This window comes from Oncorhynchus masou, chromosome 24 (genome assembly GCF_036934945.1).
Source record: "Oncorhynchus masou masou isolate Uvic2021 chromosome 24, UVic_Omas_1.1, whole genome shotgun sequence".
NCBI lineage: Eukaryota > Metazoa > Chordata > Actinopteri > Salmoniformes > Salmonidae > Oncorhynchus > Oncorhynchus masou.
The window spans coordinates 74,964,980-74,986,124 of NC_088235.1; the positions used below are offsets into that span (position 1 = coordinate 74,964,980).

Below are 21,145 nucleotides of genomic sequence, written 5' to 3' on the forward strand. Positions count from 1 at the left end.
CACCCCTTCATTTACACGTATTTAAGTGGAATTAGCAAGTGACATCAATAAGGGATCACAATTTTCACCTGGATTCACCTGGTCAGTCTATGTCATGGAAAGAGGTCTTATTGTTGTGTACACTCAGTGTATTTCTGATACACAAACTAACATATAGAGCAAAGGTAGATAAACGCATAAGCTTGCCTTTACAGACCAACCTAAGTTGAACCGAATGCCTAGCGCAAGCCGGGCATTACGTTTGCCGTCTGCTGTTAACTCCCAGTCAACTGATCACTTCACAGGAAACAACAGTAACAAGAGAACAAACAAAATTGCACCTGGAGTACACTACAGACCAAAAGGCATGCATGTCAAACCATACACTCCATGACCTCAAAAGGAAGGACAAGCGTGGAAGGGTTTTCTAACACGGTCCGGAGGCAGGATGATGTATGACTCGGGGCGTTCTGGGAGAAATCAATGTCTCAGCGAGGCATTTGCTATGCCAGCGGCTGAACTGAAGAGATGGGTTTGGGCCACTGAGGTGAGACTTTGGTTAGGTGAGGCGGTCATTCAAGCTCACCTTTGTGGTTGATGCTGCGGACGCTCTGCTTGCTCTGGATGTCCCACAGTCGTATGGTCTCATCGTGGGAGCCCGAGAGGAGGAGAGTGCCATCCATAGAGACAGACAGACATGTCACTAGGTTCCTGTGGAGGGATGAGTGCAAAGGGAGATCACCACCTGGCTGATAAAATAGGGTTCTCAGAACATCAAATGTTTGGGGATCAACATTGATATCTCAGCTTTTCCTTTATTACCTAAGTAAATAACGGAAGCAATCGCGTCACACAACATCTCAATTTCAGAAAGTAAATTATATCGGATTCCATTTTTTCTTTCTCAAGTTCTAAACTAAATTGTTGTCCTGATTTCTTAAATGCTATCATCAGTTTCCTTACAAAATCACCAGAGTACATATTCATGCTTCTCCAGTCACATCACAAGGGAGGCCAAAAGTCATTGCTAAAAAATAAACCACTTTCCTTACTAAGCCTGTTTACTTACAGCAGAGTTTCAACATTGTTATCTTGCTTGTTTCTGTGCACACATTACAGGCAACCTAATTACCATATATGTGCCTTCCAGGAATGGTAACAGCAACATTTTCAGTACCAAAATTCAGATAGTGTACGCTCCTTCCACCCCCTGCTCTGCAGCTACAAAAAGCCACTCGAGTCTTCTAGTCTGGTTCTGCACACCCACTGTGTGCCTGTCCAATCAGTATGGTGGTGGCATGCACCTTGGCAGTCTCGGATACCATATGGTGAGAGAGATTAGGACGCCTGAACTTCTCTGGCTACTGGGACCTGGTTCGGCACAAAGAGATTCCACAAGGATATCGTGGGGTATTAAAGCCACATGAAACAAACCGTCAGTCACCACACAGCTGTTACAGCATCTAAGCCCCTCATCCTGAATCATCCCTCTCTCCACCCACCACCACCTCTCAGACCCTGTTCAAAAGGAACTTACATTTTTCTGTCTTGCCCATTCCTGCTGAATGGCACACATACACAATCCATGTCAAGGCTTAAAAATCCTTCTTTAACCTGTCTCCTCCCCTTCATCTACACTGATTGGAGTGGATTTAACAGGTGACATCAATAAGGGATCATAGCGTTCAGCTGGTTTTACCTGGTCAGTCAGTCATGTAAAGAGCAGGTGTTCCTAATGTTTTCTACACTCAGAGTATATTACATAGACCAGACCTTGAAGGCAGCCCACCTGTGTCCTTTAAAAACCTGGTTTCCCTCGTTGTCCGACTGGAACGTCTTATCCCGACTTAAGCTCTGCAGATCAGAAGAAGAAGAAAAAAGTTGATCAGAGTAAGCAATCCTCAAGAGTTTTTTTTTTTTAAATACCCAGATAATGAGCTTGTGTCTCAGGTACACTTACATCGGTATGTGAGAATGCTGTTAATTGACTACAGCACGGCGTTCAATACCATAGTGCCCTCCAATCATTAAGCTAAGGACCCTGGGACTAAACACCTCCCTCTGCAACTTGTGGTAGCAGAATCAGAATTAGTTAGGTAACATTGATAAGATGTTTTAATTACATAATAATGCTTATGTGAGATATTTGTCATTAGGATGTTTTCTTTTTGGATAATACTGTTGGCAGTTTGCAGTTATCCCTTCTCAGCTAGGGCTCAGTTACTTGGGGCCCAGAGAGAAGAGAGGTCAGGTTTGTCTTATCTGTGAATGTGTCTGTAACTATTCCTAAACCATGTGAAGGGATGGCTTGATTAATGGGGAACCAGTTAGTTGGCTCCACAATGTCTGTGTGCCAGTCACTCCTCTTCATGAGCTTGTCCAGGAGGGGGTGTATTTGAGATGGGAGTATCTAGAATTGACAATTGATATATGCCATTTGATGAGGTTCTTGGTCCTAAGTGGTACCAAGAACGAGATAAGAACTTTGTTTAGGAGACCAAACTGAACAAGAATGTATAGCTAATGCTATCTAGCTATAGGATACTCCTCTTTCAAGTATAATGTTCTTTGTGTAATGTTCCTAAGATGTTATTCGTCATGCGAGTTGAGATGGGTGTGTCTTGGCTATAAATTATACTAAGAACTGTTTTGTAAGCACTCTCAGAGAATTCATTTATAGACACTGAATTGATCTGAGAGTCACAGGGCTATGGTGAAGCTTATATAATTAAAAGATGGACTTTATGATAACTCTGACTTGTGTGTAGTTTGCTCTCATGATTTGGTAATACAGGAAATTTCCACGACAAACTGGATCCTGAACTTCCTGACTGGACACCCCCCACGTGGTGAGGGTAGGCAACAACTCTGACCCTCAACATGGGGGCCCCTCAGGGGTGCATGCTTAGTCCCCTCCTGTATGATTTCAACACCATCGTTAAGTTTTCCGACAACACAACGGTCTTATTTTAATAGTTCTTGTTGGATTGTGTGTGTTTCTCGTTTTGAAAGTAAAAAAAAGTTATGAAATCTTTTTACGTTGCATGTTGGAATTTACAAGGCTTGAAGTCCTTTTCAGGGGACTGAAAAGAGTTCTACAGCTGCACCATTGAGAGCATCCTGAATGGTTGTGTCACTGTATGGCAAATGCTTGGCCTCTGACCGCAAGGCGCTATCAAGGGTAGTGCATATAGCCCAGTTCATCAGGCTCTATAGCAGGCGGTGTCAGAGGAAGGCCCTAAAAATTGTCAAAGACTCCAACCTTCCAAGTCATAGACTTATCTCTGCTATCGCACGGTAAGTGGTACCGATGCACCAAGTCTGGAACCAACAGGATCCTGAACGACTTCTACCCCCAAGCCATAAGACTACTAAATTGTTAGTTAAATAGTTAACCGACTATCTGCATTGACCCTTTTGCACTAACCCTTTGGACTCATCACATACACTGCTGCTACTGTTTACAGTACTCCTAATTATATATACACAAAGCTACCTCTTAACTCGTACCCCTGCATATCGACTCGTTACTGGTACCCTTGTATATATAATTACACATTGTGTATCTATTATTACGCGTTTTACTTTTCTATTATTTCTCCATTTTCTTTCTCTGCATTGTTGGCAAGTAAGTAAGAATTTCACTGTTAGTCCACATCGGTTGTTTATAAACCATGTGACAAATACAATAAGAGTAATATGTCTCCCATCTGTTAGGTTGGCTGGATATTTCTGGCACTCGTCAGCCTCTAAATGGTTTGATTGATTTACTTAATTGCATTAATTTGGGATGTGGTTGCGTCAGACATGCAAGGGAGGGATGATGCCACTGGATTTGACTATGACAGACTAATCATTAGATCACGTCTATACGGCCGGTCTTGAGAGTACTCAATTAAACATGAAAAGTGGACTCGAAAAGGGATTTAGTTGAAGCCGTGGCTATTAATTCTATCGATGTGTGCACAAGCCTGGCTTTGGCTGGAGACTCAGCTGTACAAATGGCCAGATGACTGAAATGCAAATCATTAAGGGAAGGTTTGAGGGAAGCATCATGTCTCATTTCACACCACTACATTAACTAAAATGTTGGAGGTGGAGTGAAAACATAATTCACCACGATGAAAGACAGATTCTTTTTCGTCTAACATTAGCCTGTTAAACTGTTCAAATCAAGTGCTTAAATCAGTGAGGGATTTTCGGAACCATAGCAAGAAAATTGTATTTACTATGGCAAAAACCTCTTGGCAGGATTACATTTCTAAACGTTCACACTGAAGAAAAAGGAAACGGCTAGCTGCTGCCTCGCGTGAGGAAGGGAACTGTCTGATTTTCTGTCTGGCTCTTTATCCAAATGTGAAAATTCTGGGCTCACGGTCTCATCTCCTGCTGAACAATTTAAACAAGGGAAACGAAACAGCACAACAAACGCAGCTCTCGGAACGCAACGCTCATACCCCCACTGGCAGAGTTAATGCCCGCCATGCATTGAAACACTCATCGCATAGAAACTTCGGCCCAGCTACGGTACGAAATCCCCTTTATTAAACAATGATCCACGGGCACATTCAGAGTTAAGCTGTTTAGGAAATGAATAACTCTCCCCAAATCGGGTAAACAGCACAATTAGAGGAGCAGAAAGACCCATGCTAGCAGAGAGTTAATGCCTTTTAGATGCTGACTGTAGAGATGGCAGAGTTCCGATATTATACTCAGAAATCTTTTAAGATGAATCATGAGATTGAATTGAAAATGTGGTTGTTGCTATAGGGAAATTATGGTTAACTTATGGGGTTGATGCAAGGTCCAAATACAGTATACAGGCAGCTTCAATACAAAGGGATCTCACTCTGTGTTAAAAATAAACCACAATATGTTCAGATATGCGGCAACCCTATTGAATTCTAACAAATGTAAAAATGAATACATACATTTAAAAAATATATATAAAACATTTGTAATGGAAGCCAGTTGGCCCAAAGCAACACAATATCCATTCTCAATGAGTAACAGACGAGTAACAGATTATCTGCAATCCCTTTAGTATGAATGACAGAGAATGCGGCATAATGAGACGGATCATTATACTTTGATAGCTAGGGGGAAGCCAGAGGGAAGAGGAAATGATGCAGGATTAAAAAGCTGTGATTTCACTCAGCAGCAAGTTCCAGCATCTATGGAGGAACGATGCGACAATGCAAGGCTTGGCATTAAAATAGTTTAATCAAAAACCTGTTTTAACAAACGACGTGTTCCTCTCTTTAAACAGAAGATAATCATTATTAGTTGTACTGAAATCCAGGGCTATAAAAGCTTTTTTCTCTCCAATTACCTTAATTAACCAATTGATCTTTAAGATGATATGCCTAAATAATTAAGCGTCTAAAGACTGTGGATGGAAGTCAAAAGGCGTACGAGTCAATGGGGCAGCTGCAGCTTGGCTTTGAAAATCTTTGAAAGGCACGCATTAAAGATTTAAAAAAAAAGAAATACATGAGGAAAGTTAGCACATTAATAACCTATGAGTCCAGATTCAGGACCAAGGTGAAAGGGGTCGGTAGGCATTAGTAATAAGCTGAGAAACTTGGTTATCCAAACCGGGTCTTGACTTGTTGCAATTATTGAGAAAATTCCCCAGGTATTTTCAGTACACATGAAACACACTTCAATATGAATAAATGAAATGATAAGCTCCTTCAGAAATCTTTTATCTTTCAAATCAATTACTATTTTATAACAGTCACTATTCCTAAGATCAAGTCACTTCACTACAACATTCAAAGCAATTATTGCGATACTCTCATGTGAAAAAGCGAACATAAAAGGGTTGCAGAATCCCCTGACCAATAGTAGAATGATAGACGCAGTAATCTGTACCGCAGCCAAACATCTCTAAAAAGAATTATAACAACTAAAAGGACCAGTCTCTATATGACTGTTTCTGTTAATAATCTCATGTAATCATTGTGCCACCAATAGATCCCCCTGTCCCTTACTGACTTAACATTCACGTTTTGGTTGTATTAATATTCAGTGAGAGGACTGGAACAATAACCATGTGTCAATGAGAGGGGGCATGGAGATGGAGAGGACATAAATAAGCTCTTGGTTGGAGAAGAGATGAGTACTGGAACAGTTGGAAAAAATGACCGTCCTAACAGATAGATACACCACATGACCACATGCTCGTCGAAGATCTCAGCCCAAAATCATGGGCATTAATATGGAGTTGGTTCCCCCTTTTCTGCTATAACAGCCTCCATTCTTCTGGGAAGCCTTTCCATTAGATGTTAGAACATTTCTGCAGGGACTTCCATTCAGCCACAAGAGCATTAATGAGGTCGGGGACAGATGTTGGGCAATCGCAGTCAGCGTTCCAATTCATCCCAAAGGTGTTTGATGGGGTTGAGGTCAGGACAAGTTCTTCCACACCGATCTTGACAAAACATTTCTGTGTGGACCTCGCTTTGTGGACGGGAGCATTTTCATGCAGAAACAAGAAAGGGCCTTCCCCAAACTGTTGCCACAAAGTTTGAAGCACAGAATCGGCTAGAATGGCATTGTATGCTGTAGCATTAAGATTTCCCTTAACTGGATCTAAGGGGCCATGCCCGAACCATGAAAAACAGCCGCATACCTCCAACAAACTTTACAGTTGGCACTATGCATTGGGGCAGGTGGCGTTCTCCTGGAATCTGCCAAACCCAGATTAGTCCGTTGAACTGCTAGATGAAGCATAATTCATCACTCCAGAGAGCGCATTTTCACTGTTCCAGAGTCCAATGGCGGCGAGCTTTACACCAATCCAGCCGACGCTTGGCATTGCGCATGGTGATCTTAGGATTGCACTAATTTGAAGGGGTGTCCACATACTTGTGTATATCTGTTTAACCATCTGCAGCCATCCATCTGCAGCACTCTTTCACAGATGCAGACCTTTCTCCACTCAAACCTGATGCCTCTGGGATATCACTTATTTGGCCATACATGCAAGCGCCACCCACAACATATCCAGTGGGGCTGATGGATTTTGGGAGAGGCTTTCACAATTAAAACTAAAAGAGATATCAAGTAAGGAGGTTGAAAACCAAAATGTGAGTTTAATTACGGATACATAAATGGAGCAGTGAGCAATCTGCCTTCACTCAGACAGTGATTCTCAAGCCATGGAAGTAAGCACTGTGAAGCACTCCATCTAAAGAGAAAGGCAGGAGAAAGGCAGGATTTGTCTATCATGGGGGGTGATTGCTAAGGGCAATGCACAGTGAGTGACTCGCACCCAGTTTTGTGCGACTGCAAGAGCCAGGATAAGGGAAATTAGGTTTAAATAGAAGTGGGGTGGTCTAATAAGGGGAGGCGGATCCTTTGTGCTAAAATGTGCACATTCATTTCTGTCATGTTTAATTGAGTCTTTTATACAAGTTTCTTTGTGGTACCTGACATGAAACTCATGACAAGTAGAAAGGAGGAGAGGACAAAGCTTGAAACTCAAATTGAACCATATCCATTAATGTCTTCTCTGATCTAGTTGGTTATGTCAGTTACAGAAAATATTTTGATTAATTCTCTGCAGCTCGACAAATACATTTTTCTGCATTGAAATGTGACTTTAAAGGGGCACAAAATGAGCCTATTCTGCAAACAAACCATCAATCATGGCAAATACAGAAGTCCATATTGTGTTTAAGCCGAGGAAGACACAGGAAGCTCTTGATAAGCACGTTGCAATAAGACTAGATTCAGTTAGCCAGGGCTGGCAGACATAGCTCTGAACCTGACGTGTCACCTTTTCTCCTTGAAAGAGAGCACTCAGAAAGAATCCCACTCGACGAGACTGATGGGAATGTATAGAAACTGTGATATATGGGGGGGGGCAACCAAGAGCACCGTAGTGGGGGGGCAAAGAAGTCCCTCATGAGGCATGGTATCGGGCATTAAAACCCCAGGCGATGTAAACCCAAAACACAGGCCTTGCCGGTGTACAACCCCCCCCCCCTCCCGCATTCTATCACCTCTCCATCTTTCAGGCCAACAGCTTGGGGATTCACCCGTACAAGGATGGTGCAACGTTAGAAAGTGCATGGAAAAGCAACAGAGGAGTACCTTTAGAGAATTCCCCGATACATGTGCAGAATTACAAATTGTGGCAGATGGTAGACTTCGGGTTTTATTAATATTTTCCTTTTGAACTGAAGAAGTCTTTCTCAGTGGCTTAAGCTGGAAAAACGGGGGTAAGCCCAAGCAAAGATTCTATAGGATGCTTTAGAGCAGTGTCCCGGAAATGCCCCCCAAATCTCCCACTAGACAAAGCTTTGTGTAAGTGCAACCTGCCTTGACCTTCCCTGTGCACCAGAGAGATGTGGGCTGGTCCAAACATCACTCACATTCCCCTCTTCATTAACAAACTTTAGCCAGCCAGGTTCCAGGCCAGCAGTGTGGAGACACATCAAGGCACTGTCAGCTGATCAGAGGGCCCCTTCTTACGAAGTGTACTGTATTTTGGTGCTTCACTGGGAAACATACAGGACTAACTCAAAAGGGAATTCAGTCAAAAGTGTATTATGCGGCAATTGACAGGTGGAGGGATTATTTTATTTGTAATGTTCTCAGTTGTGTGTACTTGGTGACGTGTTTCCGCCTTCACTTGTGGAAATTAAATTGTCTCACTTTTAAATAATGAATAATCAGGTAACGGGTTTGATGACAGTATATGCAATTCTAAGGTTATTTTCAAGGCTTGACATTAATGTGCTTATTTTCCTCAGGCTGCTCATCTGCAGTCTTCAAAGTTATATGAACTGGCTATGGTTTTACAAATGACTGTCAGTTCAAAGTCTCTCTCAGTTACGTCACTTGCCCTTGCGGCGTTGCCAGACTGTGGCCCATTGTGCCTGCTGTATATCTGCTTTCCAATTTGCCGTCACCCGGCTAAGCTCACCTCTGTCCAGACACTTCTCTCCGTGAGTACTGTCCACAACGGGTTGGTTATTTATAGTAGGGCAACCTGTTTATAATGTACAGGAAGGCCATTGAAGAACCCTTGATGTTATGAAACAAAAAAAACATGTCTGTGTGGGCATGGTTGTGCTTGACGGATCCTCCATTAAGAGTGTTTGCAATTCAAACGCATTGTGAAGTTAATCAATGAAAGTTCAGGGTTAAACAGTGAGGGTAGCGAAGACAAAAACCATATAGCTTACCTGGCTACAGAGGGACACCTGAAATATACCACCGTCACTGCCACCGCAGAAGAGGTAGTACTCGCAGGGGTCAAGGGTCACTGACATGATGCTTACGTCAAAAAGAACAGACAGGAGCATCTCGCCAGAGGATAGCTCCCAAAGCTAGAGTTTGAGAAAGAGAGTAAACAACAACAAAAAAGGAGAAGAGTTTTATGGTTAATTTGATCCGAGTTGGGGACATTGTTTAACTTCAGCTTTAAAGGATATTGTATAACGTCACATTATCAGTATGAGCTCACACTGCAGGGCTGTTAGTCTGACCCGGTCTGTCTTAGAGGAGTGGGCCGTTTAAGAGTGCAAGACACTAAAATACATCTTAGTCTGCAGAACGCCTGCAAATTTCTGTTCCAACCTCAACTTAATGACTTGGACAGATCACATCATTTAGTGCCTATGACACTTACATTGTGCCAAGATCTTGATGGCCATTCATTGAGCTAATCCATTATTACAGCTAGAAGAGAAATTTATATTAAAAAAATATTTAAAAACTGCTGAGGAACAGATTTTGGAACTGGAAAGTACAGAGACTTGCGAAAGTATTCACCCCCCTTGGCATTTTTCCTATTTTGTGGCCTTCCAACCTGAAATTAAAATAGATTTTCTTTTGGGGGGGGGGGGTTGTATCATTTGATTTACACAACATGCCTACCACTTTGAAGATACAAAATATTTTGTATTGTGAAACAAACAAGAGATAATACAAAAAAGAGAACTTGAGCGTGCATAAATATTCACCCCCCCAAAGTCAATACTTTGTATAGCTACCTTTTGCAACAATTACAACTGCAATTCTCTTGGGGTATGTCTCTATTAGCTTGGCACATCTAGCCACTGGGATTTTTGCCCATTCCTCAAGGCAAAACTGCTCCAGCTCCATCATGTTGGATGGGTTCCACTGGTGAACAGCAATCTGAGTCATACCACAGATTCTCAATTGGATTTAAGTCTGGGCTTTGTCTAGGCCACTCCAAGACATTTAAATGTTTCCCCTTAACTTCTTTGGGACTGGGGGGCAGTATTGAGTAGCTTGGATGAATAAGCTGCCCAGAGAAAACTACCTGCTACTCAGGCCCAGTTGCTAATATATGCATATTATTAGTAGATTTGGATAGAAAACACACCGAAGTTTCTAAAACGGTTTGAATGATGTCTGCGAGTATAACAGAACTCATATGGCAGGTAAAAACCTGAGAAAAAAATTATACAGACAAAAGGAATTCCCCGGTTGGAACATTATTGAAGATTTATGATAAAAACATCCTAAAGATTGATTCTATACTTTGTTTGACATGTTTCTACGAACTGTAATATAACTTTGTCTGAACCTTCGCATGGATTTGCCGGCGCGTCGTGATTTTGGGATGTGCACTAAACACGCGAACAACAAGGAGGTATTTGGACATAAATGAGGAACTTTATCGAACAAATCAAACATTGTGGAACTGAGATTCCTGGGAGTGCATTCTGATGAAGATCAAAGGTAAGTGAATATTTATAATGCTATTTCTGACTTCTGTTGACTGCACAACATGGTGGATATCTGTTTGGCTGTTTTGTTGTCTGAGCGCTGTACTCAGATTATTGCATGGTGTGCTTTTTCTGTAAAGTTTTTTGAAATCTGACACAAGTGGTTGCATGAAGGAGAAGTATTTTCGTCAACATTTATGATGAGTATTTCTGTAAATTGATGTGGCTCTGCAAAATCACTGGATGTTTTTGGAACTACTGAACATAACGCGCCAATGTATACTTTGTTTTATATAAATATGAACTATCTCAAACAAACCATACATGTATTATGTAACATTAAGTCCTATGAGTGTCATCTGATGAAGATCTTCAAATGTTAGGGATTAATTTTATCTGTATTTCTGCTTTTTGGGACTCCTCTCTTTGGCTCTGACCTAACAATCGTTTGTGGTGCTTTCGTCTTTAAAATGGTGTAAAATACTTGTATGTTTGAGGAATTTTAATTGAGATCTGTTGTTTTGAATTAGGCGCGCTGCACTTTCACTGGCTGTTGTTGAGGTGGGACACTACCGTCCCAAATATCCCAGAGGTTAAATCACTCGAGTGTTGCTTTAGCAGTAGGCTTAGGGTCATAGTCCTGCTGGAAGGTGAACCTCCGTCCCAGTCTTAAATCTCTGGAAGACAAACAGGTTTCCCTCAAGAATGTCCCTGTGTTTAGCGCCATCCATCGTTCCTTCAATTCTGACCAGTTTCCCAGTCCCTGCCGATGAAAAACATACCCACAGCATGATGTTGCCACCACCATGCTTCACTGCGAGGATGGCGTTCTCTGGGTGATGTTGGGTGTTGGGGTTTGTGCTAGACATAGCGTTTTCCTTAATGGCCAAAAAGCCACATTTTAGTCTAATCTGACCAGAATACCATCTTCCATATGTTTGGAGAATGTTGGCGAACACCAAACGTGTTTGCTTATTTTATCTTTAAGCAATGGCCTTTTTCTGGCCACTCTTCCGGTAAAGCCCAGCTCTGTGGAGTGTACGGCTTAAAGTGGTCCTATGGACAGATACTCCAATCTCCTCTGTGGAGCTTTGCAGCTCCTTCAGTGTTATCTTTGGTCTAGTTGTTGCCTCTGATTAATACCCTCCTTGCCTGGTCTGTGAGATTTGGTGGGCAGCCGTCTCTTGGCAGGTTTGTTGTGGTGCCATATTCTTTCAACGTTTTAATAATGTATTTAATGGTACTCCGTGGGATGTTCAAAGTTTCAGATATTTTTTTTATGACCCAACCCTGATCTGTACTTCTCCACAACTTTGTCCCTGACCTGTTTCGAGAGCTCCTTGGTATTTGTTACATTACAGGCTTATTATTAAATTGAATACAATTGTTTTACTCCCTCAATCACCACACAATAACAATACCCCACAATGACGAAGCAAAAACGGGTTTAGACATTTTTGCTAATGTATAATTTTGTTGAAATATTACATTTACATAATTATTCACACCCATTCCTGAGTACTTTGTTGAAGCATCTTTGCCAGCAATTACAGCCTCACGTCTTCTTGGGTCTGACACTACAAGCTTGGCACACCTTTATTTGGGGAGTTTCTTCCATTCGTCTCCGCAGATCCTCTCAAGCTTGGTCTCTCCAGAGATGTTAGATCGGGTTGATGTTAGTACGGGCTCTAGCTGGGCCACTCAAGGACATTCAGAGACTTGTCCCAAACCCACTCCTGCGCCGTCTTGGCTGTGTGCTTAGGGTCATTGTCCTGTTGGAAGGTGAACCGTTACCAGAGTCAGAGGTCTTGAGCGCTTCATCAAGGATCTCTCTGTACTTTGCACGGTTCATCTTTCCCTCAAACCTGACTAGTCTCCCAGTCCCTGCCACCGAAAAACATCCCCACAGCATGATGCTGCCACCACCATGCTTCACTGTAGGGATGGTGCCAGGTTTCCTCCAGATGTGAAGTTTGGCATTCAGGCCAAAGAGTTCGATCTTGGATTCATCAGACCAGAGAATCTTGTTTCTCATGGTCAGAGTCTTCAGGTGCCTTTTGACATGTGCCTTTTACTGAGAAGTCTGGCCACACTACCATAAAGGCCTGTTTGGTGGAGTGCTACAGAGATGGTTGTCCTTCTGGAAGGAACTCCCATCTCCACAGAGGAACTCTGGAGCTCTGTCAGAGTGACCATCGGATTCTTGGTCACCTCCCTGACCAAGACCCTTCTCCCCCGGTTGGCAGCCAGCTCTAGGAAGGGTCTTGGTGGTTCCAAATTTCTTTCATTTAAGGCCACTGTGTTCTTGTGGAACTTTAATGCTGCACACATTATTTGGTACCCTTCCCCAGATCTGTGCCTCGACACAATCCTGTCTCGGAGCTCTACAGACAATACCTTCGACCTCATGGCTTAGCTTTTGCTCTGACATTCACTGTCATCTGTGGGACCTTATATGGACTGGTGTGTGCCTTTCCAAATCATGTCCAATCAATTGAATTTATCACAGGTGGAGCGCAATCAAGTTGTAGAAACATCTCAAAGATGATCAATGGAAACAGGATACACCTGAAAAACTATTTAGAGTCTCATAGCAAAGGGTCTGAATACTTATGTAAATAAGCAGGTTTTTTTTTTTTATAAATCAGCAAACATTTCTAAAAACCTGGTTTTCGCTTTGTCATGAGGTAATGTGTGTGGATTGATAAAAATAATAACAATCAATTTTAGAATAAGGCTGTATTTTAACCAAATGTGGGAAAAATGGGTCTGAATACCTTCCGAACGCACTGTAATTTAGTTCTGATACTGATGGAGGGACATGATGACAACAGGTGTGATCATATAGCCCATATTTGTTCTTGTTTTTTAGTTTTTTAAAGAAATCTAGCAGACTCCAAGCCTGGTAAAAATAAAGTGATGGAAAAGACAGATTAGTGATGACATGAAAAGTATATGCGCTCCCTTTGGTAGAACCATAATCAAATTGATTTTGATCGCACCATTTATCAAAAGCAAACTTTGCTAACGGCTTGAAGGAAAACCCTAATTGCTTTTGGGAGAGAAAAACGTTGATAGCCAGGCCTGAACAAAGCCAACTTCTAGGCAACCCAGTCATGGAATTACAAAAACAAGAGTACAACAAACATTAAAAAAACAAAATAAGATATGAAATAATTCAAAAACACCTCCTCCCATCTCTCCTCCAAGACACTACTCTGCTGAGTCTGAGTATACTAGAGGGAATGGTGGGGCTCATCCATTTAGAGTCTGTCATAGGGGTGGGAGGGAGGGGGGCTAGTGAAAGTTGTCTGTAGCCCAACCTGCCTTGTCCTAACAAGCCCTGTTCTCTGGCATGCCGTCTGCTTCTCCTTCAGCCAACACATTCACTCCCAGTCATCGGACAAAGGGAATTATTTGTCTATGGAGACTGACAGCCTGGAATCTATAGAGCAGCTGATGATATTGAACATGACACTCCGAGCCGTTGACAAATTTGGTATGCAGTGAAGACGTAATAGAATTGAGCAAAAGAGAGCCAGACATGGCATCCTGCACAATGAGACTCAATATAAGTGAGGTAGACTTTCAATAGCATTATGTGTGTGCATATTGTCTACTGATTTCAAGTTATATATTTGAATGAAACACGTGTATGAAGGATATTCTCATCTGTTGAGAGGCTTGAAAGTTGAGTATTTTAAAGTTGTTTCTTGTGCTAAGTTGATTTACTGCAAATGGCAGAGGTTATGAAAAGCAGTCCATTTGAATTATAAAACCCAATGGATGGTGTAGGAATAGCGTTAAAGTTAAGCACGAGTAAGACAAAAGTGAATGTTCTGGATTTACAATTTACTTATGCATTTATTCTAATGGAAATTGTTTGCCAGCTATTCGTCATGAAGGGAAGCTATTGACTTAGCCAAAACATGCTACAATAAATCAAACTTTAGAATTATAGATGGAAAGTGGTAAGTAGGACTGTGTTACATTGAGCCATGCAGAAAATCTTAAGTATGAAAATGTTTGGTGAACCTAAATATGAAGTAAAAAATATTAGCCTAATAAAAAAAGAAAAGTTGTTCTGAAGCTGGTGGGCTGTTCCAACTGCCACAGGGGACATGAGACTTTCAAGATGAAAGAAGAAGAGAGATGGAAGGAGACAACCCACGCCTGTCAATTAAATATAAACCACTGGGGAGGAAAGGTGAGTCAGAATTATCAGAGCTCCACTCTGTAATTTATCAAACTATGGTTATATCTATACAATATGGGCTAAATCACTTCACACTAATTCCTTTCAAACTATGGAATATAATGGATTGAGCGACAAGTCGCATGTTAAACAACTACGATGATTGTTAAAAGAGCTGCAATTGCATCACTTGAAAACATTTGAAGGAGGTAGTATTTCCATTTTGTTTTGCTGGACATTTGATTTGCTATTGGACCTGAGCCACAAGCATTTAGATTGCATGTGACCCAACTGCTGAATAAAATACTGTACATCCTGTAAAAAAAATACTTTTGAACAAGTCATGGGCAGGGACATTGTTCAAAATGATTTCCAGCTCAGAGCAGGTGTCTGATGATGTTAACAGATCATTTGTAGCACGACTCTTCGTCTTGGAGATACAGCGCCTTTGGAAAGTATTCCGAACACCCTTGACTTTTTCTACATTTTGTTACATTACAGCCTTATACTAAAATGTTTAAAATAGTTTTTTCCCCTCAATCTACACACAATACCCCATAATGACAACGCAAAAGCGGGTTTAGAAAATGTAATATATATATTTTTTTAAACAATATTTAACCTTAAATATCACATTTACTCAGCACTTTGTTGAACCACCTTTGGCAGCGATTACAGCCTTGAGTCTTCTTGGGTCTGACGCTACAAGCTTGGCACACCTGTAATTGGGGAGTTTCTCTCAAGCTTTGCCAGGCTGGCTGGGGTGTGTCGCTGCACAGCTATTTTCAGGTCTCTCCAGAGATTTTAGATCAGGTTCAAGTCCGGGTTCTGGCAGGGCCACTCAAGGACACAGAGACTTGTCCCAAAGCCACTCCTGCGTTGTCTTGTCTGTGTGCTTTGGGTCGTTGTTCTGTCAGAAGTTGAACCTTCATCAAGGATCTCTACTTTCTTCTGTTCACCTTTCCCTCGATCCTGACTAGTCTCCCAGTCCCTGCCACTGAAAAACATCCCCACAGCATGATACTGCCACCACCATGCTTCACCGTAGGGATGGTGCCAGGTTTCCCCAAGACTTGGCATTCAGGCCAAATTGTTCATTCATTGCTTAGTTTGGCTGGGCAGCCAGCTCTAGGAAGAGTGTTGGTGGTTCCAAACTTATGCATTTAAGAATGATGGAGGCCACGGTGTTCTTGGGAATCTTCAAATGCTGCCCAATTTCTTCTGCGCCCTTTCCCAAATCTGTGCCTCGGAGCTCTACAGACAATTCCTTCGACCTCATAGCTTGGTTTTTGCTCCGACATGCAATGTCAACTGCGGGACCTTATATAAACTGGTGTGTGCCTTTCCAAATCATGTCCAATAAATTGAATTCACCGCAGGTGGACTCCAATCAAGTTGTAAAAACACCTTAAGGGTGATCCATGGAAACAGGATGCACCTGAACTCAGTTTCGAGTCTCAAAACAAAGGGTCCGAATACTTATTTCAATAAGGTAATTCTGTTTTTACATTTTTTTTATAAAGTTAGCAAAAATTTGTAAAAACCTGTTTGTCATGCTGTGTTGTGGGTAGATTGATTGTTATTTAATCCATTTTAGAATAAGGCTGTAATGTAACAAAACATGGAAAAAGGGGACTGAATACTTTCCAAATGCACTGTAGAACAGAACGATCTATGTGAACTCTGTATCCCTATCTCACTATATTAGGATCAAATCTCATTAGGTATAGCTGGATACTGCTACTTTTTGAATGAATGGTGGGGGGGCTCAGTCAGAAGAAATAGCTTACAGGCAGGTAAATATTGTGGACATGTTCACTGTACTGATCGTTGACACAATGTGTCTGATACTAATAGTAATTAAGTCACTACAGAATGCATAGTGTTTAACACAGTGCTGTGTGGCTTTAAAAAATGGAGGTTGTTTGTATACATTTCCCAATGCATTGAATGTATATGATCTTAATTGGATTTTGAGGAGGGGTTGACCTAATTTAACAGGAATGCATTCCAGAGATGAGAATACATGATTCACATCCAAGTCTGCATGCCATCATAACTGCAACCATAGCTTCATACCTTAGCAAAAGATGACGTGTTCGTGCAAGGCTGTGCAACGGAATAAGTGCAGCACCAACATATCAACAATCCCAATTACACCTATAGTGTGTGAAGTCGGTGCAAAAGCCAATCGATGTTTTGGTCAACCAAAGCACTAGCTCTCGGCTTACTTCCTGGCTGCAGGGTGAGAATGCTGAGATGTTTTATTATTCAGCATAACTTTGAGATTTTATTTGTTTTTGATTTATTAAAACATTGAGAATGCTTACTCAAAATGCCAACTCAACTGCCTCCTACTTTTGGCCATAAAAATAGACTCCAAAACCAAGTAACTAGAGAGGTGCATTAAAAATGATTAAGGCACTTATCTTTATGTAATCAAAAGAATAACTGATAAGGCATAGCTGTGACTGTGGTCCTATATATTGTATGGAAATATAATCTAGCCTACAGTAGATTAAAGCAGTAATAGACAGGAGGGTATGAGTTACCTGACGTGATGCGGAGGCTAGGTATGAGGCTTTAGCAGATTATCTACCATTTCTGAGAACTCAAGTACCACAAACATGGGAGAAATACCCTGCGGGAGCATGACTGGTTAATCATATTGATCAGGGTTTAGATATGACATCTTCTTAATTAAATTCATAATCCAGTGGCATTCATTATTGATGCCTGTGTGAAGGGCTGATCATTTTAACAGGTTGATTTCCATTGTGGCTATTATTGTCTTCCATTGTATTAGTGCCCACTTCAAAACCAGGAGCCTCAAGAATTGTGGACTTATTTACAGTACGCGCCAATGCAATATATTGTCTAGAGTAATTCTGACCTCAAACAGATTTTTTTTCTATATTTGCAAAGATGGCCCTGCCGTTACAAATCAATAGGAACACTGTCTGGCTGGCTAAATAAAAGCATGGGAGCGATTTCTCAATGAGCCGCTGGATGTCAGTCAGTCACTCGGCACAGGAGTCAAAAGCTAATCAGAGTAGTTGATGCCCTGCGTCGGGGACACACACACACACGCTCCAGTAGCTCATCCACACACTGGGGGATGAAGGGAGAGGGGAGAGAGAGACGGACATCAAACACACAGAGCACCGGGGCCTGTGTTGCCTCGCTCCCTATACATAGCTTCAGTTCATCACTTAATATTTGCATTCAAATATGCCTTTACGACCGGGGCAAACTGTAGGTGGCAGAACGTGCCATAGATTTTTTTAATACACTTCAGACAAAAGATGACAAGTAACAAACCACATTTCTATGAGAGAGAAACGAGATGAATAATTGTTTTGTACAGAAGAAAATTGTGTTTATACCATAGCATTGTTGAATACTTAATTCTGATAGGTTCAAAGGGCATTCCAGAGCAGGCATTATTTCCACATTTTCGAAAACACGGAAGCCAAAGCGTGGAAACTATTGATACAGTGGGGCAAAAAAGTATTTAGTCAGCCACCAATTGTGCACGTTCTCCCACTTAAAAAGATGAGGCCTGTAATTTTCATTATATGTACACTTCAACTATGACAGAAAAAACGAGGGGGGGGAATCCAGAAAATCACATTGTAGGCTTTTTAATTAAATTTATTTGCAAATTACGGTGGAAAATAAGTATTTGGTCAATAACAAAAGTCTCAATACTTTGTTATATACCCTTTGTTGGCAATGACAGAGGTCAAACGTTTTCTGTAAGTCTTCACAAGGTTTTCACACACTGTTGTTGGTATTTTGGCCCATTCCTCCATGCAGATCTCCTCTAGAGCAGTGATGTTTTGGGGCTGTTGCTGGGCAACACAGACTTTCAAATACCTCCAAAAATTTATGGGGTTGAGATCTGGAGACTGGCTAGGACACTCCGGAACCTTGAAATGCTTCTTACGAAGCCACTCCTTCGTTGCCCAGGCGGTGTGTTTGGGATCATTGTCATGCTGAAAGACCCAGCCACGTTTCATCTTCAATGCCCTTGCTGATGGAAGGAGGTTTTTACTCAAAATCACACGATACATGGCCCCATTCATTCTTTCCTTTACACGGATCAGTCTCTTTGCAGAAAAACAGCCCCAAAGCATGATGTTACCACCCCCATTCTTCACAGTAGATATGGTGTTCTTTGGATGCAACTCAGCATTCTTTGTCCTCCAAACACGACAAGTTGAGTTTTTAACCAAAAAGTTCTATTTTGGTTTCGTCTGACCATTTGACATTCTCCCAATCTTCTTCTGGATCATCCAAATGCTCTCTAGCAAACTTCAGACGGGCCTGGACATGTACTGGCTTAAGCAGGGGGACACGTCTGGCACTGCAGGATTTGAGTCCCTGGCGGTGTAGTGTGTTACTGATGGTAGGCTTTGTTACTTTGGTCCCAGCTCTCTGCAGGTCATTCACTAGGTCCCCCCGTGTGGCTCTGGGATTTTTGCTCACCGTTCTTGTAATCATTTTGACCCCACGGGGTGAGATCTTGCGTGGAGCCCCAGATCGAGGGAGATTATCAGTGGTCTTGTGTGTCTTCCATTTCCTAATAATTGCTCCCACAGTTGATTTCTTCAAACCAAGCTGCTTACCTATTGCAGATTCAGTCTTCCCAGCCTGGTGCAGGTCTACAATTTTGTTTCTGTTGTCCTTTGACAGCTCTTTGGTCTTGGCCATAGTGGAGTTTGGAGTGTGACTGTTTGAGGTTGTGGACAGGTGTCTTTTATACTGATAACAAGTTCAAACAGGTACCATTAATACAGGTAACGAGTGGAGGACAGGGGAGCCTCTTAAAGAAGAAGTTACAGGTCTGTGAGAGCCAGAAATCTTGCTTGTTTGTAGGTGACCAAATACTTATTTTCCACCATAATTTGCAAATAAATTAATAAAAAATCCTACAATGTGATTTTCTGGATTTTTTTCTCATTTTGTCTGTCATAGTTGAAGTGTACCTATGATGAAAATTAATCTTTTTAAGTGGGAGAACTTGCACAATTGGTGGCTGACTAAATACTTTTTTGCCCCACTGTATATCTTCCTCCGCGCTCCCGCATTCTCATAATTCATATGCGTGCCCCTAGAAATCCATGCATTAGCATGTTTCTACAACCTGAAATAAATACACCATATTACTGGCCTGCTAATGTGCATGGACCTTGTAGGCTATACTGCAGAGAAAAAAACACATTACTGATCAAAATGGCTGCCCAATCAGGCAGGTTGTGTGTATGTTTCATGATTAACAACTCATGGTGTAAATGTAAGAACATACAGGAACTCAAGTCCTTTGTTTACCTGACCTAGAATTCCTCACAATCAAATGCCGACCGTATAATCTCCCAAGAGAATTCTCTTCGGTTATTATCACAGCCGTGTATTCTCCCCTCAAGCCGATACCATGATAGCCTTCAAGGAACTTCACTGGACATTAGGCAAACTGGAAACCATATATCCTGAGTCTGCATTTATTATAGCTGGGGATTTTAACAAAGCAAATTTGAGAACAAGGCTACCTAAATTCTATCAGCATATTGACAATAGCACTCGCGTTGGCAAAACACTGGATCACTACTACTCTAAACTACCGCAATGCATACAAGGCCCTCCCCCGCCCTCCTTTCAGGAAATCTGACCATGGCTCTATCTTGCTCCTCCCTTCCTATAGGCAGAAACTCAAACAGGATGTAGCCGTGACAACGCTGGTCTGACCAATCGGAATCCACACTTCAAGATTCTTTTGATCAAGCGGACTGGGATATGAGGCTACCCGGAACAGAGAATAATATTGATTTATACGCCGATTCAGTGAGTGAGTTTATAAGTGTGTCGGAGATGTTACACACACTAACTATTAAAACCTACCCAAACCAGAAACTGTGGATAGAAACTGAAAGTGCGAACCACAGCATTTAACCATAGAAAGGTGACAGGGAATATGGCCGAATACAAACAGGGTAGTTATTCCCTCCACAAGGTAATCAAACAAGCAAAATGTCAGTAGAGACAAAGTGGAGTCACAATTCAAAGGATCAGACACAAGACGTATGTGGCAGAGTCTACAGACTAAACAACTTCTCTGTCCACTTTGAGGATAAAACAGTAACACCAAGGACTGTGGGCTCACTCAGGTGGACCACGGAGAAGGAAAGACATTTAAACGTGTTAACCCTCAAGGCTGCCAGCTCAACCGGCATCTCTAGCCGCGTCCACAGACCATGCA

The 21,145-nt window shown here is 41.8% G+C and overlaps 1 protein-coding gene across 1 annotated transcript in view; it reads right to left on the bottom strand.

Annotated features, from left to right (window-relative positions):
- The window catches only part of LOC135512636 (WD repeat-containing protein 18), a 92,684-nt gene that overhangs the window by 43,931 nt on the left and 27,608 nt on the right, over window positions 1-21,145 (bottom strand). Inside the window, exons 5-7 of the mRNA XM_064934861.1 lie at window positions 9,180-9,323; window positions 1,769-1,833; window positions 566-690 (exon numbers count right to left, since the gene is read on the bottom strand). Coding sequence (XP_064790933.1) covers window positions 566-690; window positions 1,769-1,833; window positions 9,180-9,323 — 334 coding nt within the window. The remainder of the gene's footprint in view (window positions 1-565; window positions 691-1,768; window positions 1,834-9,179; window positions 9,324-21,145) is intronic.